We start from the raw sequence: 21,775 nt of genomic DNA on the forward strand, positions 1-21,775 counted from the left end.
ATAAAAGATAAAGACCATCACTCCAATATTAAATGATATAATTGAAATAAAAAACAAAAAAATCCATCAAAAACTCAATTTTGAAGGTTTTAAAAAAACTCAAGCATACTTGAGTGCCCAGCGTATCAAGCATGGCCATATAATTGATCACATACTTGAGTGCCCAGCGTACTTGAGTGCCCAGCGTATCAAGTTTGGTGAATTAAAAAAGCCTCCGTTATGTGCCAATTCATCACATACTTGAGTGCCCAGCGTATCCAGGTCTTAAAAAAACTCAAGCATGTGAGCTTAGGTTAAGCAACTTGAATGGCCGGAAAAAAATGATATTTTGTTTTTCTTTTAAATTGAAGTTGACATTTGTTTTTTAGAAATATTTTGACGATAACATATTAAATTAATTTCGGTTAGTGTGTGCGTGTTTTGAGGGGGGGTAATTGTAGTGCATGCCTGATCTAGACCCACACAACCGAGGCTTTTTTAAGGCTAGGCCACTTAGGCTTGCATGCATGGCCATATTGTCGGCTCGTTAATTTTTTAAAAATAAAGAAACATGTGATATATTACAAAAAAACTAGTTCCTTGCTATGTTCAAACTTAGAATTCAACCACTATAGTGATGGTTAAAATATTATGAGGTAGAGTTCTTTGAGTTGAAAATTTATTTTCACTCAAAAACACCTAATAAAAACCATAAATCTTTCTATACCACCTACTAACCTCCAAATACCTCAAAATCATCCAAAAAAACGAAAATCATTCAAACCCAAAAAATCAGACAAAACTCATGTCTTTTTTCAAATATTTTTACAGGGAAAAGTCATCATTATCAAGCTTCTCTCGTCAAATAAAATATGTTTAAAATAGTAGATCATACAAAGGTTTCATATAAATTGATGGGCAATTTTTTTAAAAATTATTTTTCATTTTATTCACCAGAAACAGCAATAGCAGTAACAAGAATCCAAATTGATCTAAAAAACATCATATTATATTATTATATGTATTCAACGAAAGGTATAGCAAAATATTTTGACGCTAACATATTAAATCAATTTCAGTTAGTGTGTGTGTGTGTTTTGAGGGGAGTAATTGTAGTGCATGCCTGATCTAGACCCACACAACCGAGGCTTTTTTAAGGCTAGGCCACTTAGGCTTGCATGCATGGCCATATTGTCGGCTCGTTAATTTTTTAAAAATAAAGAAACATGTGATATATTGCAAAAAAACTAGTTCCTTGCTATGTTCAAACTTAGAATTCAACCACTATAGTGATGGTTAAAAAATTATGAGGTAGAGTTCTTTGAGTTGAAAATTTATTTTCACTCAAAAACACCTAATAAAAACCATAAATCTTTCTATACCACCTACTAATCTCCAAATACCTCAAAATCATCCAAAAAAATCAAAATCATTCAAACCTAAAAAATAAGACAAAATTCATGTTTTTTTTCAAATATTTTTGCAGGGAAAAGTCATCATTATCAAGCTTCTCTCATAAAATAAAATATATTTAAAATAGTAGATCATACAAAGGTTTCATATAAATTGATGGGCAATTTTTTAAAAAAATTATTTTTCATTTTATTAACCAGAAACACAGCAACAGCAGTAGCAAGAATCCAAATTGATCTAAAAAAACACCATATTATATTATTATATGCATTCAACGAAAAGGTATATCAAAATATTGAAAATTGGGAGAGTCCACATCATCAATTTCATGCACCAAGACTATAATGCAATTCATGTATTGGCTGGTCTCTCTTATTTCTCTATTTCTAATGAAAACCTCCAACTAGAACCTAATGGTATAAGGTAAAAACGAAGACAAAAAGCCTCTGTACAGCAATTATATCATGGTTCCAAAGGATGTTCTTATAAAAACTGGCTTCATCATCAACTCGAGCTTGAGCATTTTGAAGGTGTTCTTGGAGCTGTAACAATAATAAAAAGAAAGGATTACTTTACAGGTTTACTATAAGATTATGACAAAACATGGGTTAATCTCGCTTCGATTATTAATAATGTTTTTCTACATCAATAATTTATTTACTTATATATATATATATCACGCGATCTTATTATGTCAAAAAAATTATTTTGATTTAGTTTTTAACAATTATAAATTATGATTTTATTCATCAATAAAAAGTAAATAAATCATGTTGATCACGCGTGCTCCAAAATCATGAAGTATACTCTCAATGCACAAAATAATTAATAGATGCAACTAGAAAGACAAGGAAATTCATAAATTACCAAATCCAGTTGCTTCTGAGCTTTTCATCAACCGTAGACGCTTGCATGATTCAACAAACATTCTGTGAATAATATTAATAAAAAAAATTGTTAAACATAAATACATGGAAATTCAAGCATTGATTGTTAAAAAAAAATCTTGATTATCTACGGTTATTTTAGGGTGTTTGAGAGTTTTTTTTTTTATCAGAAAATATATTAAAATTATATCTTTTTATTTTTAAAAAATATTTTAATATTAACACAATAAAATAATTTAAAAATATATAAAAAAAATATTCAAAATCCAAAAGCAAACTATTCTAAAAAATTGCTATGAATTTTCAAGGGCACTTTGGGAAACTTACTTCCATGGTACATCCCCCAGCATCATCCAGTCGCCATCCTTGTCCTCATAAGTAGGGACATACTCTACTCCATTATTCACTTCCTGTTCCATAATTGTCCTCTCATTCAAATAGTTGCCTGCAACAATAATTCAATAAAAAGTAAATGACTAAAATGCCCTTTGCAAATGAAAAAAAAAAAATACTGAATCTTAATTATTAATTCATGGAGCACATACGGATGGTGAAGCTGAAGCAAGAGAACATGTCCTGGAGGGCATTCAAGAGCTGCTGATAACTGTTGTACATCTCCAGGTCAACCTTTCTCAAATATGGAGCTCCATCTACAGCCACCTTTACGTATTTACAGCTCTTCATTGCGTTCTTCCTATACGCCCTCACCGGTGGCCACCCCACCACTTGTGCTCTATAATTAAATCAACCCATAATCAATTCAAGACTTAATTACTCTTAATTATTTACCATATATATATATTTGTCTCTAAATAGTTCGGTGACTTCAGGGATTTATGAGGTGCAATCGAGAAAGAATTCAAAAATATTAAGGAAAAAAACACGGCCATCATTATATGCAGCTAAAAAAAATGGATTTACATGATTTTATTGATTCCACGGGACAAAAATGAATTAGCTCTGATTTACTTTATAATATGACTGTAAGAAGAGATGTAATAATGAATAATCTTTATATCTTACTTTGCTGCCGGAGGCTTAGCCGTGTTTGGCACATCCGTTTCGGACTCCCCAGAATATTTGTTATGATCAGAATCAACATTAGATGACCTTCCAAGATTTAGATCAACAGTCTCCAAAAACCCACGCTTGCCACTTGTTTTCTCTATTAATGCTAGCCCACGAGACTCACCAGGCAGCCCTAAGGTCAACTCTGTCTCCTTGAAACTCACGTTGGCCGCATCGGATTCCAGCAAGTTTGAACCATTTTCCGGTGACATTTTCTGTACGCTACTATCCGCGACGATGAATTCTAGGAGGGCACTTAACGTGTTGAAATGAAAAGGGGAGGCACTTCTAAATTATGTGACTCAACAACTTTGGCACTTGTGGGTTAATATAGGAAGCTGGCCGGCACGATTATCTAACCACTCTCTTATGGACACGTGTATTAAGAAGGAGCGGTTGCGATTTGTCCATATATGTAGGTGACAGAATATATACGAGTTGATTGCCTGTGATTTTGAGTGCATTAAAGTTTGGGCCGTGTGGTCGGTTGGTCCGACCGGGTCGTTTTCATTTGTCAAGTTCAGGTTTTTTTTATATATAAATGTTGATTGTGGTTTACTTGATTAAAACGTTGAATTTACGGTTCAACTCCTTCCCTCTCCTTTCCCTTCGTTAATGGAATCTAATCCCTCTCTTCACTCAATATTGGTCAAATAGTTAAAGCTTAATCTCGTCATAATTGTGTTATTAAGAGTTTTTTAACCTATGATTAAATAAAAAAGAAATTCTTAGCACAAGAATACCCTCCTCAAACCTCGTGATTCTCAACAATTGGAAGACTAGTTTTAATCAATCATTTTGAATTATGCTATTTAATTTTATTTAGATTTGACTTTTAATTATTAATTTTATTGGGATCCTGGTAATTCACTTCCTTCCCAGAAATGTTCAATTTAAATTTTACAAACCACCATTTGACTTTTTTAAGAATAATTTCTTTTGGATTCGAATTTTGAGTTGGTATTCAGAAATATTTATTAAATGTGATAAACTAAACCAATGCAAGAAACACGTTTTTAAACTAATCTAATAATATTTTTATCATAGAAAAATAATAATTCTTAAGAACAAATTTCTCACACAAGCTAATCTTGTATTAATTTTACCACCATCGAGGGTATATATGGTATTGGCGAGGCACAGATGAAGGAGAGGCAGAATTTAAAGCTCTTTAGCCTTTAGCACTAAAAAAAAAGGTGTTTGTAAGTGGAAGACGTCATTAATCTGCATGTACAGAAGCAACACCTTCAGGGCTGAGCTCTCGCTCGCTCGCTCGTGCGAGGAAGGTCGTTTAAAAGGAGGAACATGGGACCCATATGTCTGGGTTCTTAAAGTTGAAGCCAACTTTTCTTCGAGAGAAGTCCATGTGCTGCCCACCGGAAAAGAAATGAAAGAAAGACCCGCCCAAAAATATCAAAATTAGGATGTGGGTCCCGCAAACAACCATGTGGTCATGTTTTTCTTTGTTGATACTGGGCCCCATTTTCCTTTTCTTTTTCTTTGTTAGATTCATACATCTAGTCTATAGATGATTGCAGTGGAATTTGAGATTTTATTATTATTATTATTATTATTATTATTATTATGAGTGTTTGGATTAGTTTGTGTTTATCATGATTAATTTTATAGATTCTAAATTTAACGACTATATAAATCTCTAATGACTATGAGTGAACTCGAATTCGTGACAATTGAAGAATAAACTGAAAGTCTGATCAGTTAAGTTATCCCTCAAGGTTGATATTTGAGGAGTGATTGTTTTTAATGTAAATTTTATTTGAAAATATATTAAAATAATATATTTTTATTTTTTAAAAATTATTTTTGATATCAGCATACTAAAATAATATAAAAAATAAAAAAATTATTTTTTAAAAAATTATTTAATTTTTATTTAAAACGCAATACTAAACAGAAATGAAAGTAATTAGATTGACAAGAACGCTCAAACCAGACAAAGAAATATCTACAAGTTAGCATAATTATTGAGCTAGATATGAGATTAATACACGACTCTTTTCTATTGTATCATGTATAATTGTTTTGCTCCAATTTTTTCTTTTATTTACTATAATCCTCGCTTTATTTTTTGGGCTATAAAACCCACTTTATATTTCTTGTTTAACAATGAAATTTCTTATATTGGTAAAAAATAAAAATGGACAATGCTACTTGGATCAAATCAATTTGGTCATGACTCATAACCCTGTTTTGCACACAAGTTTTATCATTAGGGGATGAATTAGCTCAATTTATCTTCATATTTTAGTTTTATTTCCATTATGTTCTCATATGTCTAATTCCTCTCGATTTATTCTGTTATTTTATTTTAGATTATTCTTTTTTCATTAAATATTCATATTCAAATTGACAAAAATAATCTTATGTGAGAAAATCAAATCCAACCTGATTTATTGAAAAAACAATCATCACATGGTATCTTATATTTATTATTTAAGGATAAATCGACAGAGTATCGATCAGAAATAGAAAGGCTACATTTTGTGATTGCTTGTTCACTGAATTTGATGTTGCTCATTTGATATTGTGTTTATAGTTGTTTTTTAAAGTAAATTTTACTTGAAAATACATTAAAATAATATTTATTTTATTTTATATATAAGTACATCAAAACGATATAAAAATAAAAAAAATTAATTTAAAATAAAAAAAATACAAAAAAATTAATTTTTTTTAAACTCTTTTAATATAGACAATTTTGTGCCAAGAAGAGACCCTTTTAAAGAAGAAAGACATCCATGGAGTAATTTGGAAATATATATATAAAAGGAGAGGGAGGGAAATGCAACAGCCATATATATATATCATGTTTCTTTGCATGCATATGTCGTCTGGAGTCCTAGTTTAGTTTTTATTTATCATTAGTCTATTTTTCTAACAATTATTAATGTATATGATGATTAATTAATTTTATTGAATTTACTGACTAATCTTTTAATGAACACTCCATATTTTTCATCATCATAAAAAAAAAAAAAAAAAAACAAATTCACATCACCCATTTTTTTTTTAATGATTGAATCAATTTTTGATCTGCCCGCAAGTTGCATGGGCACCCAGACCAGTTTCTGCCCCCCCCCACTCCATCTTCCTCGTAAACATTGTGATCTCACTGTTTTTAACTTGATTCATCATTTTGTTTAGTTCTGTCATGTCTTTCAGTTCTCCTGGTCACTTAATTAGTCATGAAACTGTTATACATACCTCCTCCATAATTTATTAAGCTGTTATAATAAACAATGCGAGCGTCTTCATCTTCTTTTTTTGGAAATTGCAAAGTGAACGTTACCCATTACTTCAAGCAACACACTTTACAAATTGGCAGGCATCAACTATTCTTTTAATCAACTACAGGAGACTTCATGCAAAGTATCGCACGAAAGCCTTAAAAAGCTACTCCTTGTTTCCTTCTTTTCATATATTGGAAAGCTAAATTCATTGCAAGGAGACGGTCAAAGCCCCAGCAAAAAACCATCTCTGCGCAGTCGATTAAGAACTCACAAGTGCAAGGAAAAGTATAGGAACAGACAACGGGTGTGTGTGTGTGTCTATATATATATAAGTGTAGTAGTTAACTAATATCCAAGACCCTCAACTTCCTTAACCAAACTGATCACCTCCACATGGTCCACATTTGAATGTTTTATATGTGTCGGAATCGAACCATAATTAATTAGTAAGTTAATTTAGTAATTAACTGTATTAAGAGAATCTAGTTATGTGAGAATGGATATATTAGATATATTCTGTACCCAGAACAAAGATTATATTATATTGGTGGATGGACAAGAAACATAATCATGTGCTTTAATCTTCTCGAAGGCAACTAATTCATGTATCGGAACATGAGAACATGGGCCTTTGTTCTAGAAATGCTCCCCTTAATTAGCTTAGTTGCATGAGGTTCTTTTCAGTTATGCTATTGAGCTTGAATTTCTGTCCTGGATTATGCTGACCAGTTCTTTAATCACAACATATAAATCAAATGATGTTTGATGCCTGAATGATGAGAAATTACTGGTATGATTACAAAACTATAAAACCCATGAATTATTACAATTCTAGCATATCTAATTAAATTTTATGATTGATTTTGATGAAAATGAGTACCTAAAACCCATGAATTATTACAATTCTAGCATATCTAATTAAATTTCATGATTGATTTTGATGAAAATGAGTACCTAAAACCCATGTATAATTACAATTCTAGGATATCTAATTAAATTTCATGATTGATTTTGATGAAAATGTGCCTAAAACCCATGAATTATTACAATTCTAGCATATCTAATTTAGTTTTATGATTGATTTTGATGAAAATGAGTGCCCGTGGGAAGATATGAACAATGGGATTGATAGGCGACAAAGTTAATTATAAATAATAGCAGAAAAGGAAAGTCCCCCTGGAAGCAGCAATTCATGATTTAAGAAAAAATGTCAGCAGCAAATATAACAGCATGAATTTATGATCATAAACAAGCAGATTGTCTTTCCTATCTAGAGTTCTTTATCTCCGGATTTAAACATATATAAAAATAGGCCTCACAGTTATAACTGGATGATGAACCGTGATTTGATCTTAATCGACCATCACTAATTAAACAGAAATAATTTTCTTTACGAAGAAGGCAGTCCAGTCAAATTCTTCCGAATTCAATATTTTGTGTGGTTTCTCAGTCACGATCATCTTTTGAAATATTTCCCTGCTGAAGAGCACCTCTTGGCTGCAGTCCAAAACCCTTGGCTTCTGACCTCTTCATTATCCTTAGCCTCTTGCAAGACTCAATAAACATCCTGTAAAATAAATAAATAAATAAATAAATCGCAGGAAAAATAAATTAATCCCACCATCCTTCGATAGAGCAGCTTCCTTAATTTAATTATTCGTGATTAATTGGTATATTCTCTTGGAATATGTCTAATACATTGGCATAAAATTGACATAGATCGATAAACCAAGCGAAGAACAAATTATTGTACAACTTTAAGAATAAATTATCATGATTGAAAGAAAATGTTGCAAGAACCACTCCATAATAATGACCGATGCCTTGACATTATGGACATCATCGCCATCTACCCAACACAATTATAAGGAAGTTGCGTTTGTCGGCAGTATGTGGCCCAACAATTTCAAAAGAAAAACCCTACATTGCTCACAGTAGTTAACCATAAACAATCCACTTAATTAAGAAATTATTCAGAGTCAAAGATTCCAATGGCAACAAGAGTTTTACTTAAATATATAGTTCAATGCAAATTAATTTTATAGTGTAACTATCAATATTTACGATATTAGAAGAGAGATAAAGAAGAGTAAAATAGAGAAATAAGACAGAGAATCACAATCACACCAAGAAAATGAAAAAAAAAAATATTTCTCGTTTTTCTCTCTTCCTTCTGTTCATCTCTTTTCTAAAGCAATAAGTAAGGGTAATTATAATTTTAGTAAAATTATGACCAGCAGTGATGCAAAATCTTATGTAAAATTATGTAAAATCTTATGGTCGAAATACATTTTTCTTGAACTTAACAAACAAATATAAACTCCGAAGAACTATTTAGTATTGTTATTAAACCTAATTTAGAGGATAAAAATGATAAAAAAACATCTCTCGATCTAATTTCTTGTCTAACCCGGGTTTAAAATTAAACCATGTAAGAGTAGCCCCGACATAACCCAGTGGACTTGGACAGTCCAAAAACAACCCGAGCGACTAGTAAAAAAATTTAAGGATGAAATTAAGAAAAAAAAATGAAACTGACAGAAAAAATCTCTCAACTTGACTCCTTACATAACTCGAATTTAAAATTAAATCATGTAAAAATTATTTAGATATTATCCAGTCAATTTGACTGGTCTAAAGATAACACAAACTATTATTAAAAAAATAATGTGAGAAAAGAAAAAGGAAGGCTTAATTAAAAAAGAAGAAAGAAGAAAAAGCTTGAAATGAATAATGAGGCTCCATTTACTTTCCTAAGTGCTGTAGTACAGTAGGGTAACATGTGAATTTCACGGAGTCAAGTTTGATGGCGTTGATTAATACAAATTCTCACGCGGAGCTTACGTTCAAGAAAGTATCATTACAAACATGTTGTCGTCTGCTTTGGACACAGTAGACAGAAAAGAGCAGTGAGTGTAGGAAGGAAGGTTGAAGTCAAGAGTAAAAATCAAATTACAGGGTCAATTTGGCTTGTAATTCACGCAAATGTTGAGACAGAGAAGGAACATTGGGACGCATCTTCCAGAAGCAAAACAATGGACATGTGACTCTTAAGGGGATAATTAGGATGCGAAATCATATATAGGAGGAGAGGGAGAACAGTACCACATCACTTGGTTGGAGTCAAAGCTATGGAATGAAAGAAAATATTGGTCATGATGAACCTTTTAATTACTTCCGACACACCTGTTTGAAGGGAATATATTGGCGTGGTGATTTTTCTTTTTTTTTTTCCCTTAATATTTTAACAAATGTTAGAAATTTACCTTACCATAGCAGTTTCAGCTTTTAGAGTATTTAGAAATACGTTAATGTCTGTTTTTTAAAGTGTTTTTTACTTGAAAATATATTTTTTATTTTTTAAAATTTATTCTTGATATTAGAGTATCAAAATGATCCAAAAATACTTCTAAATTTACCTCACCGCAACTGTTTTACCAAGAGGGTGTTTGAGAATATGATATAATTTCTTTTTAAAATATTTTTCGTTTGAAAATACATTAAAATATATACTTTTTTAAAATTTATTTTTGATATCAACACATCAAAACGATATAAAAATATTAAAAAAATTAATTTGAAAAAATGATTTTTTAAAATTTTAACAAAAAAACAAGTTCAAACTCAATATCAAGCAACCTCTTACAAACCCTAATATCAGCACTATCCTTTCCCATCAATAATTTGAAAAATTGATTTTCATCCCTAGTGAGCATATATGCTCCGGCCACCAGGCAATCAGCTCCTCTAACAATTGATTGAACGCTACTATATGTCGTTCTTCAAGTAAATAAAAAAAAGAAAGGGCGGTGTTACTACTGGTTGGATAAGAGACTTACTCCCAAGGCACGTCTCCCACTAGCATCCAGTCTCCATCCTTGTCTTCATATATGGGAACGTATTCGCAGTCGTCTGTATCCTTCAAGGCTTTGCCTGCCAATAATATTATTTTACAAATAATTATAATGGCCATTTACCTTTTTTTCTTTAAAGGATCATAAAATAATAAACCTTGTTCCCTTATTTACTTTCAAATTTCTTGTGAGCAATCTTATATATATATATATATATATATATATATATATATATATATATACTGTAGAAAGTGTGCATGTACATATTTGTAGTACTCCAGCTGGTTTTCACATATATTGTACGACCTCTCAAGCTATTATTATCTGAGTTATTTCCACTACAGTTTGTCTATACTACCATAATGACTGCCTGCTCGGCAAAGGTCCTTATGTTTCTTGTGTGAATTTTAGCGCATGACACATAAATGATGGATTTTTTCAATGTATGTATTTCTTTCACATACATACATACATATAATGTTGCATGGTCTATGGATGTGAAACTCTGGCCTACCTTGTCTTCTAGCTAAACGTTCACAGTAGTTAATGCTAGCTAGGTATAATTAAGGAAGCTTAATGTGTATACCATGCATAAAAACTAGATATTAATAGCACTGTAGAGGACTTACCGATTCCAAAACAGCCAAACAACTTCTCCAACGCGACAACAAGATCCGAATACTCCTTGTGCATGCCCAAATCAACTTTTCTGAGAAAAGGAGCTCCGTCCATACTAACTTTCACGTAAATTTTTGAAGTTTCATGGCTATCTTTCTCATTGAAACTATTCTTCTTTCGATAGGAACATACTGGTGGCCACCCCACAACTTGACTCGTTGTTTGGGTTTTTCGCCCATCGGTTGTGCTGTTTGCTTCGCCGGACAACTCTGAGAAAACCCTTTTCTTTTCATTTTTTGGTCCATTTTCGCTGCCCGGTGGACCCAACCTTAGCTCTGTGATTTCTAGTCCAAGAGGTTGTGCCATTTTGTTTTTCTTGGTGATGGGCAAGGGTTGCAATATTCGTCTTTGGAACTTTGGTTAGGTTTTGCTCGACGGTTTCAGTGTGTTATATAGTGTTTGTTAACTCTATAATTTTCGGTGACCAAAAAGGTTTATTTGTATATATAATCATTTTTTTTAATACAAACATAGAGAAGAAAGCAAAGGAAGGACAGAGTGGGTGCAATGACAGGTCAAACAAGGCTTAGTGGTCGGTCACATGAGAGGCACAAGTGGGGACTCTGCCTCCTAAAAACAGAATTAAAGGCCAGCACCATAAGTTGGATATGGGACAGATCGTATGGCTGTTGGGTATTAGGTGATTTCGTAGGATTTGCCTCAGCCGTCTGATTTGGTGAAAGGAAAACAGACCATGTGATCTGCCTTATTGAGGGGGTTTATGCAATAAATTACGAAAAATGTACAGCAAATTCTCAGCATGATACAAGGGGAGCTTGTTTTGCAACACTCATGTCCATCTAATGTTGCTATTTTATGATGTATGCTCGACCCAGTATAGTAGGTCTCCTAAAAAGTATTGTTTCACTCGAACTATATAGTAAGTTTTGTTCTAAAAATAAACGGGTGAATTTTATGTTCATAAACGACTAAGATCCTCGTCTTCTAGTTAATGTAGGATAGTTATATCATTATAGTCTCCAGGCAAGGGGTTTCGATAGTCATACATAACTAATGTTTCTATAAACAACGTTAATAATGATGTATATCAACACCCATACATGGTAGGTTTTCTAAGAAATATTGTCCCACTAGAATTATATAGTGAATTTTGTTCTGAAAAGAGGTTTTTTAAAAAGAAATTGAATCTTGTATTTACAAGTGTTCAAGATCCTTATTTTCTAGTTGATATGGGACAGTCGCATCATCACCATTGATAGTCAATTATGCTTGTGAATAAAGAAGAGAAAACAATATCAGAAGAGTGATCAACCTATAATATAATTGATCGTTGGAGTATTATTCTTGAATCTTTAAACTCAGAACCAATTCAGATATTTTATTTTAACGTGGCATCTTTCTTATAGGTCCGATGTTGGAGTAGTTGCCAAAAAGCAGAGGTCTCAAATCGAAACGAGATGTGGTGGAATTCGGGAAATCTGGTTGCATTACGGAAAAATCTCATAGATAATCGCTTAAGATCGACAAAACCATAATCATGCTAGGACATGGACACAAATATGCCGAGGACCCGGATAATTGCATTTTCCATGTGATTTCTTCATTTTTCAAATGGAAGCCGTTTCTTATTATGTGTAAAAGATTATAATTAACAGACACTACCAAAAAATAACAAAATATGGAGGAAATATTATGTTGGTGTTTAAAGCTTGATTCCGTTAGAAGGACAATTATTGAAGAAATAATGGATATAAAAATATTGTCAAAAAAATATATCGTCGGTGATTTTTATTCCGTTGGTTATTCTATCAGGAATATAATCATCATAGATTTACCAACAAAATTATTGCGCCAAACAAGAATACTTATAGGCAATAATTTCATCAGTAAATTCATTGGTGATTATGGTATATTACTGACATAATTAATCCGTCAAAGAATTACATTTATATGTATGTTACCGACATAATAAACCGTCAGTAAATACATCAGTGATTATAAGCATATTACCCATAAAATTAATCTATCAGAGAATTACATTTATATGTATTTTACCAATGGAATAAACTGATAGTAATTCCATCGGTATTATATGTAATTATTTAAAAAAAAATTAAAACAAACAATACAAAAAAATTAAAACAAAATTGAAATAAAATAAAAAAAGAAAATTTAAACATAACAAAATTAAACATTGGTATTATATGTATTATTAATTTAAAAAATATTATTAAACACAATTTATGTAGGTAATAAAAGATGGAGGAGGAGACGAAGGCGGATCTTCACCGAAACCAAAAGGGCAACGAGGTGTAGTACATGTACCAGGGAGAGTTTCCAGCAACTGCCAGATGATATTCAATTTATCCCTTAGTTAAGTCATCTAAACTCTAAGTTGGCCCGTCTTAGCTTTAACCTATTCTCAAATAATTGTATGGACGACCAATGATTGCTGGCCCGGTCCAAATTATGGGGTCCCGATGGTCAAGACATTATGACCCCTTCCCATATCTTTGGCCATAGTGTTAGAGATATTGTAAACTCAATTTGTATAGGGTCCACTGATAGATCCAGCCCACTACAAGATTTCACAGTTTTACTGATGGAAATATTCTGTCGGTCTGTGATTCAGAGTTCGTCGGTATTTTTTTTACCGACGGACAACGTCCATCGGCTTACCTTTTGTCGGTAATACCTAATTCCATTGCTAAGTCGGTCGGTAAAAAAAACAATTGCCGATGGTTTTACAGACAGAAATTGCGCGCCAAAAAAAATATTCCTGCTTGAAATATACCAACGGATTTATTCCATCGGTGATAGTGGCATATCCAGTAAATATTTTTCAGCTCCCGGTTAAATGCCGACGGACGGTTTCCCTCTGTAAATTTGTCGGTAAGTGTGGCATTTCCACCACTTTGTGAAATGCCGACATAATTTATTTGTCTGTAAATTCATCGGTGATTGTGGCATTTGCACCAAGCTACTGTGAAATGCCGACATAAATATTCAGTCTATAAAGTCGTCGGTGATATTGGCATTTCCCGCTCTCTGTCAAATGCCAATAGATACAATCCGTCTGTAAATCCCTCGGTGATTATTTTTAAATATTGTTTTTAAAATTATTTAGAATAAATAATATAAAATAATATAAATTAATAGTAAAAAAAACCAATTATGCAAATAATTTTTTTTATTAAACATCAAAAACAAAAAAATAAAGTTAAATAATATTCATTACAAATTGAATGTGTTTTAAAAAAAATATTAAATTAACATAATGGCGGAGCTGGAGGAGGAGGAGGCTGGTTGTTATACGACAAAAAAGGAGGCGCATGTGTATCACCACTCTGTGATGCCATGTTCATGACCATTTGGCGAAGCTGTTCATAATTCGCCGAGAGTTGCTCGTATTTCTCGGTGAGATGAGCCGTGTGTTGTTCATAAGTCACCGATAGGTGCTTGTATTTTTCGAAGAGCTGAGTCGTGTGTTGCTGCAAGTCCAAGAACTCCTTAGATTGGATGCTCGATACTGATTGGGAGCTCCTAACAATTGAGACACCACGGGCCGGCTGCAAGTTTTCGGCCGTAGTGTTGGAGAGCCTGTACACCTGATTTTATTGGGTCCACCGGACGATCCTACCTCCATCAACAAATCCAGATCGAAATCCAGATGGGTTGAAGGATCGTCCCTATATCTCTCCCTCAACCGGCTATTATAGGTCTCCTGAAAATGAAAAAAGAAATTATCATATTCAATTCAATAAAAATAATAACTTACGAAATAAAATGTTTGAACAAACATACCACAAAGTGTTGAGCGCGGTTGTCAACGAACTCTTTCACCCTCTTTTGGCGGTCTTGACTCCGTATGTGCGTCTCAACAAACAGCTCCATTGGGCTCAGCTCACGTCCAAGAGACGTAGCTTGTAAGGAAAATAATTAATTAAGTAACAACAAATTATTTAACGATATATTTCATATAAATTAATCTTACCATCCGTTTTGCATGTACAGCAAATAGAACGGAGTCGCCGGTGTGCGTTGTCACCGAACCATGAATTGACTGGTTCCGGTTGCCAGCACCGGACTGTGAGCGTCATGTGAACTGCTCAGATATCATGTGCGCAAGATATTAAGGCCATATATCTTCCAGGATGTATAGCGGTTTGAAATCCCTCAAAATCGTCACGTCGTTCCAGCCTTGGAGACCGTTATCTCTCGCGTTTGTTTTTTGCCTTTTTTTGTACTTCATACCAAAAATCATGCAACCTACTTCCATAGCAAGAGATTAGATTTTGAAACATAAATTTTTTTAAAAAAAATATTGTATTTTTTTATGTTACCTAGTTGCCGCGTGATTATCCTACACCCTCCTCTCACAACAGTGTCATGCGCACTGTCCCAGCTGAATTTGTCCTGTGTATAAATAATTAATTTTAAATAAAAATAATAATTTATTTATAATTATATTGATAATTTATTAGAAATAAGTTGGAAATTAGAAATTAACACCAACCTCAAATCTGTCAAAGCATGCATCGATTTGAGGTATCCATTCAGGATGTCTGGATACCTGACTCCATTGAAATAATGGAATCTCCATCGATGATTTAAACGCCGATGATATTACTCGGGCGGCCTCAATGTTTGTGAACCTAAAAATAAATTAAATTAATGAAATATTGATTAGTTGTTCATAAATTATGTTATAATTAAAAAAAAAAACTAAAACAGAAACAAACTTACATTGAAAGGTCGTCCTTCCACTGTGCCTCAAACTTATGGGTGAATTCATTCCACTACGAAGGCACGTCACCTCTGCGCTGTGAAACCGCGCTAGAAGAGGCAGCATCGGGTGACGGCGCAGGTGTCTCTTCTTGATTGGCACCTAAGGACATGTCATCCTCGCTGCTAGAAGAACTAGCTACGACCATACGTAAGCGACGAGCTGTTGATTTCGTTCTACGCATCTACACAATTTTATATGAATAATTATATAATTAAATTCGATTGTTAAAAAAAATTCGGCAGCACCTCCTCTATACTAGAGACTACCCAAACTTTTCAAACCTGCAAATATTGACAATAGCCACAACCAATTGAAAACAAGGTTATTGCTAAAAGTTCTAAAGTTCTAATTTTTCTCTATTGGGTTATTCTTATCTCATAATATGGGTCGCGAGTTTATCAGGATATCCAAGTCCTTTAGTACTCTATAAACAATATTCAAATTAATATTTGATGGCAAATCTAAGGACAATATCTAAAACTCTAACCTTCAATATCTCCACTTCATAGAGCATTGAAGAAGTAATTATATGTTTGTTTGACCACCACAATTGTAAATTCAACAAAGAACAAATAAAATTGCTAAAAGTTCTAAGGTTTTTAATATATACATACATACCAAATAAAGTTCTAATTCCAAAAACACAAAAATTTTGAAGGAAATGAAAGGAAAAAACAAAACTCTGAAATGAAGAGACGAAAAAATGAATGGAAAGGGCGGTCACTGGGATTTATAGCGTAGTTTTATCGACGGACATTTAAATAATAGTAAATTGTATTTATTCCGTCGGTGATGTTTCGAAAATCCATCGGTAAATATTGAATTTCGCACCAGAATTTTTAATTACCCTTCATATTTTTTGCGGTCCGTCGGCAAACGTACGCGGTCAGAGATGCATCTAATGCCCCGCCCTTTGGAATTCGCACTGTCCGTTGGTGAACTTGTCGGTGATCATGAATTGCCGACAAATGCCGACGGACGGGATTCTGTCTGCCAAGTTGTCGGTGATTATGCCATTTCCACCACCCTTTATGAAATGCCGACAGACTAAATCCGTTTGCAAAGTCATCGATGATGATTGTGTCATTTTCAGTGAGGCTACTATGAAAGGCCGATGGACGGTAAACCATCTGCAAAGTCGTCGGTGATTATTGTGTCATTTCCAGTGAGGCTACTGAGAAATGCCGACGGACGGTAATCCGTCGGGATGGACGTCGGTGATAGTGCAGTGTACAAGAAAGATTATGTTTGTTTTGCCTATTTACCTTCCTGCAAACACTTAAATTACAAATTGTCCATCGCACAAAACAATAACAACAATGTTTAAACAATACAAACTTATAAAATAAATATTTTGTGTTACAAAATATATCATCCATAATATATATTACATGAAAAAAAAATGTTTTACACATTGCTTCATTCTGATAGTTAGTCAAAATTTTCTTCTTCTTCGTCGTTAATTGAACAATCATCACCTTCATCGCAATCTTCAGTATGGATATCATCATCATCTTCATCGACATTTGCTTGTCCACTAGAGCTCAAAACAACATTCAACTCCTCTGCGTCAACATCAACAAGACTATCATCGAAAACACGAAAATTTAAATTGTCTTCCAAGTCAATCAAAGGAGCAACTCGATATGGTTCAACCAACTCACTAACTTGAAAGACTTCATCTCGTACACTTGTGTCTTCGTTCTCATCATGAACAACCTCGACACGACCCCTGGGTTTCGTTTTTATAACGGATAACCAATCAACTCTTGATCGATCCTTTTTAAAGGAAGGGGTGTTTGAGTAATAAACTTGTTGCTATTGCTTTGTGAAAACAAAGACATCGTTTATGTTGCAGAGTCTAGCTTTTGAGTTAATTTCGACCAGACTATAGTGAGGATCAACTCTGATTCCTCTATCAGTCGTGTCATACCAATAGTATCTGAATAAAAATACTTTATTTTGCTCGCTATGATATTACAGTTCGACAACCTCTTCTAATCTATAATAATAGTCAACTTCTAACTCACTACTAGTCGATCCCTTAACACAAACATCGATGTTGTATGTCTTTCTTCCATGCCCATATTCTTCAGTATGGAACACATATCCATTGACAAAATACCCGTTGTAGCACTTAACTTTTCTTTCAGGGTTCAGGCTTAGTGAAGACAATGACTTAGCAGCACTCCATCTAATTTGATAAACCTTGTATGTAATGTACATTAATGAACAGTAAACGAGAATTTCGTAATGACATGCAAACAGTAATTTTGCAAGTGATAATGAGTTTGTGATCATACTTACATGTGTTCTGAACCACGTGGCAAATTGTTTATCTTGTAATTGAAAGATCTGGGATTCGATCAGCTGTGATTTATTGGACAGCAAATATTGTTGATGTTGCCTGCAAGTGATAATGAGTTTATGATATTACAATATATAAATAGTATATTATTAACAAAGTTTAATTAGTAGTACATATATATACTTACTGAATAAAAGGTTTCAACTCATCACAATTAAATAGCACATAATTGTGTGCTTGTCTGAACTCTATTTCTGACAAATATCTTTCCCTTACTACATTTTTAGGTGTTGGTCGTCCAGGATTGAAGAATATTAACAAGTTCCCACTGGAAGGCACTTCACCGCCATCATCATGCCGTGGAACGCGATTCATTCTCGTTCTCAGATGAGGTTCGAAATAGTATGAGATAAATGTTGAGATCTCCTCAACAATATAGGCCTCACATATCGAAGCCTCAACATATGCCTTGTTCTTAACCTTTTTATTGAGATTGAACAAGTACCTACATTGAATTAATCAAATATTTTCAATTAAGAAAAACAAAGAAAATACTTTTATATATGAATTACATTGCAACTGTAATATCTAACCGTTCGAATGGGTATATCCATCTATATTGGACCGGTCCTCCAGCTTTTGCCTCGAACGGTAGATGTATAGGGAGATGCTCCAATGAGTCAAAAAATGATGGAGGAAATATCATCTCAAGTTTGCATAGTGTCTCGACGATATTCGTTTGAAGCTTCTCAATGTGCTCAACATTCAACTTGCTGGAGCATATATCTCTGAAGAAATGACTGATCTCCGTGAGTGCATCCCATATTCCTTTTGGCAACAAATCACGATAAGCTAATGGGATGAGTGTTTGCATAAACACGTGGCAGTCATGACTCTTCATTCCATACAATTTGCAGTCCTCTATATTAACCAGTCTTGATATGTTCGATGCATATCCATCCGGAAAACACAGACTCTTAAGCCATTTGTAGACTAGCAGTTGTGCGTTTTTCTCTAACACGAAGCTTGCTCTTGGTTTTGCGACCCGTGACTCATCATAAACCAACTCCATATTTTTATGGTTACAGTATAAAGCTATATCCAATCTAGCCTTGATATTGTCCTTTGTCTTCCCCTTCACATCCATGACGGTGTTGAAAATGTTCTCAAACACGTTATTTTCGATGTGCATGACATCAAGGTTTTGGCGGAGCAGATTGGTCTTCCGATAAGGAAGCTCCCAAAAGATACTTCACTTTACCCAATTGTGGGTCAAACCAAAATCAGGAAACTTTTCCTTACCTGATTGAAGGCCAAACACAATGTCACCGTACTCTGATACAACATCATGCAATTCTTCACCAGAAAGACGCGGGGATGCAACATCTTTTTAAACTTTGCCAACAAAAAAATCTTTTCTGTTCTTTCTATACCTGTGATTAAGTGGTAAGAAGTGACGTTGATAGTAAAAAAAAGAAGCTTTACCTCCGTTTGCTAGCGTGAATGCCTTGTTGTTTTCCATGTAGTATGGACATGCGAGTTTCCCATGCGTGCTCCAACCAGAAAGCATTCCATAAGCTGGAAAATCATTGATAGTCCATATCAAAGCTGCCCTCATAAAGAAATTTTGTTTCCTCGATATATCATAAGTCAGAGCTCCGGAGGACCACAACTGCGCCAACTCATCAATCAACGGTCGAAGACAAACATCTATTTTCCGCCCCGGGCTGCTTGGACCGGGTATGACAGTAGATAAAAACATGAACTCTGGCCTCATACACATTCCCGGTGGCAAGTTATAAACTGTGAGTATGACCGACAAACAAAAATAAAGAGCAACAAATGACCCAAATAGGTTGAATCCATCTGTACACAACCCAAGACGCACATTCCTTGAGTCAGCTGAAAAGTGAGGATGAACACTGTTAAAGCGTTTCCACGCTTCGCCGTTAGAAGGATGCACCATCACTCCATCAACCGCATCATGTGCTTGGTGCCATGTCATATGCTCAGCAGTCCTTGGTGACATGAATAACATCTGCAGTCTAGGTGTGATCGGGAAGTATCTAAGTTTTTTATATGCTACTAAAGTCTTTCCCCTGCCAGTTCTAGGTTTGTAACGGGAATGCCCGTATGTCATGCACTCGGTCATCTCAGCATTTTCAAGGTAGTATAACATGCAGAAGTTAGGGCACATGTCAATTTTCTGGTATCCTAAATTGAGGGGTTTCATCATGGACTTCGCAGCATAGAAGTTCTCTTTCAGCCTGTTCCCTTCAGGTAAAATGCTTCTCGCCCATTCAATAATCTTGTGACACCCGGCCTCACTCAACCCGTGATCTGACTTGATGGTGAACACCTGTGCTACGGCCGATAATTTACTGTGGTTCGTGTAGCCATCCTATAATGGTTCGTCAGAATCTTTCAACAAATCAAAAAACCTAGCTGCATCTGCATTAGGTTCCTCTTCTATGATTAGACATTGATTGACATTACCTTGATTCATTCTATTGCATCCATAACCATATTCCTGTAAGGATTAGTGTGTCATTTGCAACTTCATGCACGTTGCTAGCACTAGAAGTTGACCCAACCACCTTTTCTCCCATGCTCTTATTACGAACAAATACTTCTTCGTGTGCATACCAACACTGGTAATTCTCCATAAACCCTTTTATGTAGAAGATGCATCATTACAACATCTGGATGCAGATACTTTTTATTTTGACACTTCCTGCATGGATACCTAATATCGCCTCCAGTAAAATTTTTGCAATCCTTGGGGTGAATCTCAATACATCCATGAACGATCATCCATGACTTCTATCGAACCTCTATAAAATTATGATGACAACATGTATTAATTAACTATGTTAGGTAAATAAATTTGCAAAAATATTGGTTTACCTCGAGATTATCTAACAAACTAATTACAACTTCTCATAAATATTAAATATTCATTATCAATTATAAACATCTATACAAATTTAAACATATAAATTTATGGAAATTACAACTCTGCAATAGTATTGATAAAAATTAAAACGGACCCGTTAAATAAGCTATTAATTATTTCACCACAACACATGTAATTCGGTAATTCAATAAAGTTTCAACAATTTACAAACAAATACAATTTTACAAAATCTAACAAAACATAATAAGTACAAAATTATACATTCATATACTACAAGTTTGTTTGAGAAATAACAATAAAACAAGTACATATACTAACAAAATACATATACTAAAAAAACAATAAAATTGACATTTAAATGTTAAAATTAAAAAAGATAGAATTACTTATAAAAAATGATAAAATTTGTCGGTAAATCAGAACACGGATGTTGTGACCACAAAACTTAAAGAAATATGACTTGTGCTGAGAAGAGGGAGATTTTTTTTTTTGGGGGGGGGGGGCTGGTTGCTTGCAGTTTGGGAAGGGAGAGTTGGGATGGGGAAGAAGAAGGAGAAATAGGAGAGGAGAGGGTCGACAGAGTGGTCATATATTAACTTTTGCCGATGGAATCACCGACGGACTACTTCTGTCGGAGATTCCGTCGGTAATTCTGACGGTGAATCGATCA

General features: G+C 33.8%; 2 protein-coding genes across 2 annotated transcripts; both read right to left on the reverse strand.

Moving 5' to 3' along the window:
* Nucleotides 1-1,624: 1,624 nt before the first annotated feature.
* On the reverse strand, nucleotides 1,625-3,670 carry LOC7490981 (auxin-responsive protein IAA1). Its single transcript, XM_002299589.3, has 5 exons — nucleotides 3,303-3,670; nucleotides 2,825-3,012; nucleotides 2,607-2,724; nucleotides 2,260-2,321; nucleotides 1,625-1,934 (listed from the first exon to the last, which is right to left on the reverse strand). The coding sequence occupies exons 1-5, from the start codon at nucleotides 3,557-3,559 to the stop codon at nucleotides 1,897-1,899; spliced, it is 663 nt and encodes a 220-aa protein (XP_002299625.1). The 5' UTR covers nucleotides 3,560-3,670; the 3' UTR covers nucleotides 1,625-1,896.
* Nucleotides 3,671-7,753: 4,083 nt separating this feature from the next.
* LOC7490982 (auxin-induced protein AUX22) lies at nucleotides 7,754-11,539 on the reverse strand. The gene is made up of 3 exons (XM_002299590.4): nucleotides 11,082-11,539; nucleotides 10,438-10,531; nucleotides 7,754-8,165 (listed from the first exon to the last, which is right to left on the reverse strand). The coding sequence occupies exons 1-3, from the start codon at nucleotides 11,434-11,436 to the stop codon at nucleotides 8,045-8,047; spliced, it is 570 nt and encodes a 189-aa protein (XP_002299626.1). The 5' UTR covers nucleotides 11,437-11,539; the 3' UTR covers nucleotides 7,754-8,044.
* Between the last annotated feature and the right edge of the window lie 10,236 nt (nucleotides 11,540-21,775).

This window comes from Populus trichocarpa, chromosome 1, assembly GCF_000002775.5.
Source record: "Populus trichocarpa isolate Nisqually-1 chromosome 1, P.trichocarpa_v4.1, whole genome shotgun sequence".
NCBI classification, from domain to species: Eukaryota; Viridiplantae; Streptophyta; class Magnoliopsida; order Malpighiales; family Salicaceae; genus Populus; species Populus trichocarpa.

Bases quoted from the DNA above. Each gene is read 5' to 3' on its own strand.
- LOC7490981 (XM_002299589.3), bottom strand. From the start codon at position 3,559: ATGTCACCGGAAAATGGTTCAAACTTGCTGGAATCCGATGCGGCCAAC. The intron at 3,013-3,302 runs GTAAGATATAAA...ATTTAATTATAG, and splicing joins GCTAAGCCTCCGGCAGCAAA to AGCACAAGTGGTGGGGTGGC. The intron at 1,935-2,259 runs GTAATTTATGAA...TTATTGTTACAG, and splicing joins CTCAGAAGCAACTGGATTTG to CTCCAAGAACACCTTCAAAA.
- LOC7490982 (XM_002299590.4), bottom strand. From the start codon at position 11,436: ATGGCACAACCTCTTGGACTAGAAATCACAGAGCTAAGGTTGGGTCCA. The intron at 10,532-11,081 runs GTAAGTCCTCTA...TATTATTGGCAG, and splicing joins GTTTGGCTGTTTTGGAATCG to GCAAAGCCTTGAAGGATACA. The intron at 8,166-10,437 runs GTAAGTCTCTTA...TTTATTTTACAG, and splicing joins GTGGGAGACGTGCCTTGGGA to GATGTTTATTGAGTCTTGCA.